This window comes from Morchella sextelata (assembly GCF_020137385.1).
Source record: "Morchella sextelata strain SCLS chromosome Unknown scls_29, whole genome shotgun sequence".
Taxonomy (NCBI): domain Eukaryota; kingdom Fungi; phylum Ascomycota; class Pezizomycetes; order Pezizales; family Morchellaceae; genus Morchella; species Morchella sextelata.
In genome coordinates this window covers 185,491-195,737 of record NW_025408644.1, presented here as the reverse complement: position 1 = coordinate 195,737, position 10,247 = coordinate 185,491, and the positions used below count along the sequence as shown (strand labels likewise).

The window sequence follows — 10,247 nt, the reverse complement described above, 5'->3', positions numbered from 1 at the left end:
TAGGTTTATTTTTTTTTTATTCAACCCAATTGCAAAGGCTATAATACAATGTAGTAGCGCGATCGAAGTCGATGAGCAAGGCGAGGAGGCGAAGCACGAAAATTAAGAAATTAACCGAAGCACACAGTAACTCCCCCCCCCTAACCACCCTCCCGCGGGAGGGTGGTGGGGGGTGAGTTGTGCCGCGCTATTGGACAGCTGATTTTTTTTCTATTAGATATCTACCTTTATAATATTTTTGACTCTTTATATATCTACGAATCGTTTTTTCATCGCAACCGAGAGCTTTTGCTACTTGAATACCTGAAGAATAACTTGTGGTCTCATTCGTTTCTTTATCAAGAACCTTTACCGCTTGACCATTAGCTGCACTAATTTTAGCTTTCGTTTCTTCTGAAGGAGTTTTACCAAAGAACAAAGATTTTTGACCTTTCTTTGCTTCTCTCATTTTGGCTTTGGTTTCTTCTGAATGAGTTTTACCACAAAACGGATTATTTTGACCTTTTCGAGCTGCACTCATTTTGGCTTTGATTTCTTCTGAAGAGCAATGTCTTCTCATTTTCGCAAGAGCTTCTTCAGAATGTTTATAGCCCAAAGTTGACCCAGCTGTTTTCAGAATATTGTAATTGGGCTTTAAAAGATCAAGGTAATATTGTTCTCTAGATATTACATCGGATGGTTCAGAATATTCTAGTATTTCTAAGCTAAAGTTGGAATGTTTATGTTTCTTCAGAGCTTTATAAATAACCATATTAACTTTCGTTAATTGATAACTATTATAGTATAAATTGAATCTTTTTGCCAAATCAACAGCACTACCGACATAGAAATAACCATTTTCTAGATTTGTTCATCGATAGACTCCTGATTTTCCTTTATTTTCTTCTAGAATTCGCTTCTTCTGAGTATCAGGATTTGTATAAATTACTGCAGGAACTATTGGGACGATTGGATTATTATTATTAATTGTTTTCATAGTAGTGATTTTTATATTCTTAATCTATAGAACCGTGTCTCTTGGAGGGATCCATAATTCATAGGGGTTTACGAGGCAGTTACATGAACTAAATCAAGGCTCTACTCACTCTTTTCACATACTTCACCCAAGCCCGCTCCGAGACGCAAAACGGACCGATTCAAAGTTCTCAATCTTGTTATCCGGGTATCGCAACCCGTCTTATATCACACGCACATTGTAAGGGTTCAAACGGCTAACCACCTCCCCTTTTTTGCTTAGCTTTAGACTAAGGAGGAACGCGCCAACACTTCATGAGACTCCAAAAATCATACCTTATCCCCTCACGGCACAGCAAAGCCCACCCGAAAATGGTCTAACCCTTAGAATTTGTCCGCGTTTCTGCTCATTCAGAAAGCCTTTGTGTGACAAATACTGGAGTTCCTTCCACGGAATTGAACCGCCGTTCAGTTTTCTGAAGATTCTAATCAAAGGATACTGGGGTCTAGAAGTTACCTGATTGCAACTATAGACGGAGTTAGGCCCACTACGAAATTTTACTTAATATATATAATAAGAATTTCGTACTTTTCTACGAAATGCTAATCTTATTATATTACTTATAGAAGTATTTTCAACTTTAATAATTAAATCATTATTTTCTAATAATCTTAATCTTTTCGATGTAAACCAATTTGAAACAAGAGTTGACAGTTCAACCAGTTTGACTTCCTTATTTATAGTAATACCTAACGTTCAACACCCCTCTGCATCAACGAATACAGTAAAAATTCAAGAGTTCAGAATTACTTAGCGACTATGTATTCGAGCCTCCGGCAAAAAAAAGCGGCCCTTGAAGAAGCAAGAGTTCATAATTATTTACCAACCTCCGTTTAGTCGATGAGCTGCACACCACTCTTTACATAAAATAAATTTTTGGTGCTTGGCTGCGGATTATCTATTTCATTTCTTCATACAAATCGTTTTTACCATACAACGAGTCATTACCTGTTCCATTAATTACATTACTGTATCAATTTGGTAGATTTGTCTTTAAAAACTCCCCGCAGTTTGAAGGTTTTGCCTTATATTGAAAACGTTTAGATTATTTTTATTAAACTTACTTGAAACATTTTTCAATGTAAAACTAGGCGAAGGTTTACTCCACCTTTTCTGATCTAAATTTCTTCCTTGCCTGTCTCACTGTGATTATTTATGGCCTTATTCATACCACTCTTTAGTTGCCCCCCCCCCCTCTCATTATTTCCTTATGGAAATAATTGAGAGGGGGGGGGGGGCGTCGCTAAAATTTGTTCTAAACCTCTCCCATCTGGATTCAAGTGTTCTTTATTTTTAATAATATATACTGCACTCTTGAAATCTAGGTAATTAAAATGCTTTGACCCTACTACTGGGTGTTCTTCGAAAAAAGGAATTATGTGTTCAACTATGTGATCAGTTCTTGTGACAATAAACTCACAAACTGAACGTTTTTCATATTTAGCTAGTTCCTTTAGAAATTGAACGAACATACAACAAAGTTTGCACTGAATAAAACGGGATTTTTTATAAATAACCTAACCATCTAGCCTAATGAAACAAGATTCACCACCAGCCTTCCCCACCCCTCTCAGAGAGAGAGAGGGGGGTTACTATTTGTAATTTTTATTCTTTATAACCAACCATCTACGGTAAAGCATGTTTCAGACAGAAAGGCCTGAAACATAGTTAAGATACCGTTTATTATTATTCTCTTCCTGTATTCATTCCTGCCTTTATCTTCTTAATTTGATCTAACCCTTCAGCAGTCAAGTGAACCTTATTTTGAACTAGTTCACTAGCCCGCTTGAAATCTGCATAATCCTTTGATTTACATCCTAGAATTGGATATTTATCGAAGAAGGGAATTATTTTTTCAGTGATGTCTGATAGTTTGCTTACGACAAAATTACCAGCCTGAATATTTTGGGATCTAGCTTCATACCTGCCGCATCCTAAATAAGTTTCTAAACATTCCATTAGTTGTTTATCTCTATAATGTTGAGTTAGTTGAAATTTTAGTTGAACAGCGAAACCTGTTGTTGTTTTAGATTTATTAATCGACACATAAAAACAACCCTCTGCTTCAGTGAAACCAGCTAATCAATTAGAATCAAGAATTTTCATTGACTCCACCAAAGGTCTAACAGCAGGGATAATACTAGGGAAACCAGTATACAATGTCTCACTTAAACCCTTGTTCATTGAGGCCCGAATACTAATAATTTTTGTTAATCCTTCTGAAGTAAGGTGTTCCTTATTCTTCATAATAGCAACCACTTGTTTAAACAGCAGATAATCCGCTCTCTTTTGAGTTAATAAAGAATATTTATCAAAATGTGGAATAATAATATAGGTTAACTCTTCTAAGTCATATACAGAGTAGATACCTTGCCCATCTCTACCACGAATTCTTATAGTACCTACAGAAAAAAATGATTGTATACTATTTAATAAAGTTAAATCTTTTTTATGTAATTCTATAGAAAAGGAAGGTTGGAGACGTCATCCTGTTTTATGATCTTCGCTTTTGTAGATAGATACAGCAAATGTTCCTTCTCCATCTACTAAACCTGTAACGTAAAAAGGATTAAGATCTTTCAGATGACCTTTTGGATTATCATCTTTAGTAACACATGTGGTACTATATCATGATTTATTAGATGGGAGGGCTCAAGAAGGTAAATTTCCCCTTCTACGTGCTGGGGTCTTGAAATTCACAAGGCTCTCTAATAATAAGAGATCTCTTGAATGTTGACCTATTGAAAAACGTAGTCAGGTGGCTAAACCACTCTTAGTTTTAGATTTTTGAACAGTAATAAAGAAGTTAGATTCCCCTGTAGCAAATCCTGCTACTCATTCAGGAGATAAGTTTTTATATGCTGCATTGTTTTCAACCTCCGGTCTTTTTACAGGAACAGCGGCCCCGGGGGCCGTAGGACCCCCGGGGATGCAGTTCCGCCCTCTCTCTCAGAGAGAGAGAGGGGCGGAACAGCTCTTGGGAAAGCGGAGGGCCGCGCAGCGGCCCTCTGCAGGGTGGGCGCCCCTTCGGGGCGCCCGCCCCGTTCTTTTAAATCCTTAGATATACCTAAATTAAGAGACGCTCTAATGTTAACAATTTTTTGTACTCCCTCGCCCCCCCCTCTCTCTAATATTTTAAAAAAATATTAAGAGAGAGGGGGGGGAAAGTATTATGTTCTTTATCTAGCATGAGTAAAACAACTTGTTTAAATAATATATAGTCGGAAAACTTTTGAGTTATTAAAGGATAGCGGAGGGCCGCGCAGCGGCCCTCTGCAGGGTGGGCGCCCCTTCGGGGCGCCCGCCCCGTATCAAAATGAGGAAGAATAACGTTAATTATATCTTTTAAAGTACTAACTCTAAACTCTACCGTTGAGGTGTTATTAGGTTTAGATACATACATGGCGATCAGATTTATCATACAGACAGATATACATACTTTAAGAGATTCTTCCTGTGTTCATTCCCTCTTTTAATTTACGAATTTGGTCTGTCCCTTCAATAGTTAAATGTCCCTTTTCTTTCATTATGTTTGCAACTTTACAGAAATCTTGGAAATCTAATAATTTTACCCCTGCGATTGGATATTTAGCGAAGAATGGGATAATTTTATTATCGATGTCTTCAAATTTTGCAAATACTGATTCAAAAGTTTCTCTATTTTTATAAAGATTCCCACAATTAAAAGAATCAATTATGCTTCTCAATAGTAGCTCATCTCTATAGTGTTGGGCAATAGAAAATTTTAATTTTACTGAGAATCCTGTTTTATTAGTTGGACGTTTTTGAATCACAACATAAAAACAACCCTCTCCTGTGGCGAATCCAGCTAATCAATTACCCCCCCCCTCCAACCGTACTACGCGAGTAGTAGGTTGGAGGGGGGGGGGGGCGCGGATCGGGTATTTTTGGTACATGATTTGTAACTAAAGGTTTCTCTGTATTAGTTATATCCGGAAAGGCAGATTTTAGCTCTGGTGAAAGACCCAAATTAATAGAACCCTTAATTGCAACTAATCTTTTTAAACCCTCCATAGTTAAATGTTCTTTGTTCATAATTAGATTAGATGCTTGCTTGAAAAGACGGTAGTCCGCTAATTTCTTAGTTATTAAAGGATACTTATCAAGATGATTTATAATCACCTGCAAATCTTTGATGGATAGAACACGTAATAGAAGAGACTGTGGACCGTGTTTATATATTTTACCAACGCCGAAATAGTTTTGAATCTGATCTAATATATCTTTATCTTTTCGATGTAAAGCAATTTGAAAAAAGAGTTGAACACTTCAACCAGTTTTACATTCCTTATTTCTAGTAATACCTAACGTAAAACACCCCTCAGCATCCACGAATCCAGTTAAAAATCAAGGGTTCAAAGCCAAATTAGGATTTACCGGGACACTTTGTTGAACTGGTTTAGAAGAATAGTATCTTATTGTATGTCTATTTATTTGGTTAGAAGGGATTCTGACTCGATAGTTTCTTTCGAAACCCATTAGAGTACACCTTAAGCAAGAAGCACCAGCTCCTTGCCAACTACCGTCTACTCGTTGCTCTTTTACAGATTTTAAATTAAAATCTGACTTAGATCCGCGATATTCCATTTCTCTTTCGATCATTTTCTGACTAATTACCATACATGAGTAATTAGTTCATCCACAAATATTTTTTCAAATATTGCTTGGTATCAGAAGCTTTAGGAGCGGGTCCCCCACCCGGAGTTTGATAGTTGCAGGCACAATAGTGACATCCCACATCACTTAGCACCTATACCTCCGAAAAAGTCTTGAATTGATTGAATTAAAGCGAGGGGGGGCGCCCCGAAGGGGCGCCCACCCTTGCAGCGGGGGGGCGCTCCGCGCCCCCCCGCCGCTCTATCCCTTTCATGCATTTTTATTTGAATTCTAGCTTGGACGTTCCATCCAGTTTTGTATCTAGAATTATTTAAAATTGTAATTACAAAAGAACCCTCAGCGTCGAACAGCCCAGTAATAAATCAAGGATCACTTGAATAATTTTTAGATTGGTTAGTAGAATAATTTTTAGATTGGTTAGTGGAATAATTTCTTACTGCTCTTGTACCGTAGCTCACGCTTGGTACATAAGGTAAAGAATAGGTTTTCTTCTTGCCACAGGATAGACAGTATGAACTTAGAGAAGAGATAAATCTATAGAAAGCGACTAAAATACCTAAACCAATTGCTGATTCTGCACCAGCTATTGCTATTATATATATAGCAAATGTTTGGCCTAATATATCATCAAAGCTAAGTGAACTTACCAATATTAAAAATGTAATAGCTAATAACATTATTTCTATTGAGATAAGCATTAAGATTATGTTTTTTCTATTTAAAACAAAACCTAGAATACCTATTAAAAAAAGTAATAATGCAAGATTCATATGTTTCATTATTTAATTTATTCTATAACTAAAGGGGCGGCTTTCCAGCTCCCGAGATATTCCGTTATCCCCCTGCTTACGAAGTATGCTGGGGGTGAATAAAAATTATTATATATTCCTCCTTTTCCCACCCTACACAGCCCCCACCCCTACCTACTACTCGCGTAGTACGGTAGGGGGGGGGTTTGGGGTCCTTCTGTTTTCCCACCTTGGTCGAAAGGGCCCATGTTTTCAGTGCAGTAAAAGGCAATTAAGATAAACTATGATAGGGGTATATAAAGTAGGTATTATTTAATACAACTATTTGTCCGGCTCCGCGGCTAACGAAGTTGTGCATGCAGGCTTTAGCAGGCCACCATTTCTTTATAAAATTATTACCCCACCTTGGTAGGGTGGCATGGCTCCTACCCTCCCGGCTCCGAAGGAAGCCCTCCCCCCTGCATGCAGGCTTTGACCCGGGGGGAAATAGAATGTACTAAATAATGGTAGGTGCCTTTGACCAGGCCTGCATGCACTAACAAAGTTGTGCATGCAGACCAAGGCTGGTAGGGGTTGGTGGGTGGGAGGGTGGGAGGGTGGGAGGGTGGGTCCCAACCAAGGCCTCGTTAAGTTTTATGTTTTAATAACCTTTTCTTTTTTAATTTTTTAAAAAAAAAATCAAAAAAGCGGCCCATGGGGACCCCCCCCTGCATGCAGGCATGCAGGGGGGGCGGCTCCCCAAGGGTAGTCCGAAAAGGGAGCGCCCTTTTCATCGGGGGGGCGCCCCGATGAAAAGGGGGCTGGGCGGAGCCCCACCGAAGAAAACCTCTCTCAATAAAGTTGAGAGAGGGTCGTTCGGGAGCGCCCCCCGATGAAAAGGGGGCCTTTTTGCCAACTTAAAGGGATAAGGTTTAATTTTATATAAACCCGTGCGCCCCCCCCTCCTACCTACTACTAGCGTAGTACGGTTGGAGGGGGGGGTGACTTTAGTTAAGCGGCCTTGGTCGAGAAAATGTGCGGGGGGTTCTTAGACCTGGTCGCTAGCTTCGCAGCAGGTTGCATGTTGAAACCCCCCCCCGCTCGCTTCCGCCGGCACCGACAGGCTATTGTTTGAGTGAACGGTTTAGGTTTAATATATATTAAACCCTATTGCTCTTCGAGCCAGGATAAGAACTTTTCGATAGAAACGGATTGGATAACTATAGGCATACTTGAATGAAGGATACCACAGATCTCGCTACAAAGATATTCAACCCTCCTCAGTTAAGAACCTTTTCATTTTTATTTTTTTAAAAAAAAATCAAAATGAAAAGGGGGGGGGCGCCCCACCCGAAAATTCACCACAAGTAACTGAGAACTTGTATTGCAAAAGCGATCTGGAGATATAGTAGTAATCACGAACCAAGAGAAATTACTAGTTTTTCTTATATTCGAATGTTAAACCTTTAAACCCCCCCCCCCTTTTTCTCCCCCCCTCTAAGGCCCCCCACCCCTACCTACTACTAGCGTAGTACGGTAGGGGGGGGGGTTCGGCCGGCTCCCCAGCGTTTATTTCTACCCCGCCTTGGTCGGGGTGGCCAGAGGGGGTAAGAAAGAAATGAGAGGGAGCCGGGGGGGCGCGCCCAAACTTTCTGGCCGATAGAGTTTAACTGAGCTACCCGAAGATAGCTCCTTTGGGGGTTAGGTTTATTGTTGTATAAACCCTATTGCTAAGATAACCAAAAGAACCACGAGCATCACGAGAACCACGAGAAAAGCAGAAACGCGAAGGAGAAAGGACAAATAAAAATATGGGGCGGGGCGGGCATGATTGTTCTTCTAATCAAGTTAGGAATTTCTCGATAGAAACGGATTGGATAACGATAGGCATTGAAGAGTGAAGGGGCGAAGGAATAAAGGTTATAGCGTAGCTACGACACAACCTTCTGTAGGGCTAATCTAGCCAAAACCTTGGGGTAGGATAAGATCATTATGAGATCGAAGGAACTGCTGATACAAAGTAATATTTATTTCTGCATAATCTATCTTTATCTAAGTCACCCCCCCCCCCCTCCAACCGTACTACGTGAGTAGTAGGTAGGAGGGGGGGGGGGCGCACGGATGTAGTTATTGAAGATGCAGAAATGCCATATTTTATTCCAGTGGCTCTTACGCTCGCACACACCTCGATTAAATTTTTATTAGCATCTAAAACTTGTACTTGCATTGCTCTTGGCTTTTTATCCGCTGCTTTATCCTGGATGTATACAAGACCTATTTTACTATTTAATAGATCGCCCGAATCCTTATGCTTTTTGACAATACGGTGATAAACACCGGGCGCCCCCCCCCCCTTTTTTTAATTTTAAAAAAAAAACCTCCCCCCCCATCGAAGATGGGGGGGGGTTCGGGGGGGTAAATATTCTGCTGCTTTTACTTGTGAGGCAAATTCTCCTATCACTTTTTTATCGGTATCTAAGATTTCTAAAGCATCCTCCTGAAAGGAGAGATGCAGCCCCCCCCCCCTTCCCCCCTTTTCTCCCCCCCTTAATTTTGAGGCGTAGCAGCCCCAGCCTGCCACAGGCCGGCGTGGGGCTAACTCGAGAGAGAGTAGAGAGAGAAGAGAAGAAGAGTATGGGGGGGAGAAAAGGGGGCAGGGGGCCGCTATACCATGGTGAGCACTAACAGCTTCTCTTCTTTTTGAGTTGGATGGCTCGTTAGCTTCTTTTGCTTTGGCTTTAACAATTGCTCATTTTTCCCGGCCGGCTCCGATATAGTGCTATATTTTCCCAGGTGCGAGTCACTCATTTTCTTACGAGTTTCCGCCGATAGTATGCTAGACTCTCTGGTTCCTACGTAAGGAGATACATTTAGGGATAAACCGTAGCTGTCTAAAAACTTTTCTTTTTTAATTTTTTTTAAAAAAAAATCAAAAAAGCGGCCCATGGGGACCCCCCCCCCCCTGCATGCATGGGGGGGGTCCCCAAGGGTAGTCCGAAAAGGGAGGGCCGTACTGCTCAGTCATAAGGAGGTCTAACTGAGTTAAGGATTTTAAGAGAGATATTTCCTCTGGAGATAAATCAAACCCACTAAAGATTACCTCATAATCTTTAGTTTCTAGTAAGAAACCAAATTCTAGCGACTCTAATCCATACTTTCTAATGTAGTTATAGAATTTGGGACTTGCTTGAGAATTTCTAGCGTAAAAAAAAATTTAATTTTTTTTATGCATCCTGGCGCTACGCGCCGGACGCTTCTTTGCTGTTTAAATTACTCTGGTGACGATTGTATCTTCTCTTCATATTAGTAGAAGATCCAATGTAATGAGCTAAGTTTTCTCTGTCTTTACTCATATAACAGTATATCCCGGGTATATCTAATTTTTCTTGTACTGTGAATAATTCTTGTATGTCCTTGCATTCGGAGTTTAAGTTATATAAAGCTAATACTTCTAAGTCAGAGAGTATTATTCTATTGCTAATAAAAGAATCAGGGTGTTTAAGAATAGATTTAGCGTCCCCCTGCGGAGCAGGGGAGATGCGTTCTAGCGCGCGCTGCGCGCGCGCGAACGCTGGAAGGTTTTGATATTTATCTTTACACTTCCGATCCATATCCATTAAAAATTTGTTATTGCGAGCTGGGCTATAGGGATTAGAAACAAAAGGACTAGTAGAGAATGGACGGACCCCACGAATAGGTTTAATTTTACTTAAACCAGGGGTTAGGTTTACCATATTGGTAAACCCTTTTAGTAACCCTCCTCCTCCACCTACAACTTGTGTTGTACGGTGGAGGAGGAGGGGCGAGGCGCATAAGTAAAAGCGAGAGGAACTACCCAAAGGAGGAGTAAGAAGCATAAAAAGTTG

At 40.2% G+C, this 10,247-nt stretch overlaps 1 protein-coding gene across 1 annotated transcript; it reads right to left on the bottom strand.

Moving 5' to 3' along the window:
• Positions 1-258: 258 nt before the first annotated feature.
• Positions 259-448, bottom strand: H6S33_008831 (uncharacterized protein; the record flags this gene model as incomplete). The annotated part of the gene is made up of 1 exon (XM_044840274.1): positions 259-448. A coding segment is annotated over one exon (190 nt), but the record flags the coding sequence as incomplete, so codon positions are not given.
• Positions 449-10,247: the final 9,799 nt, after the last annotated feature.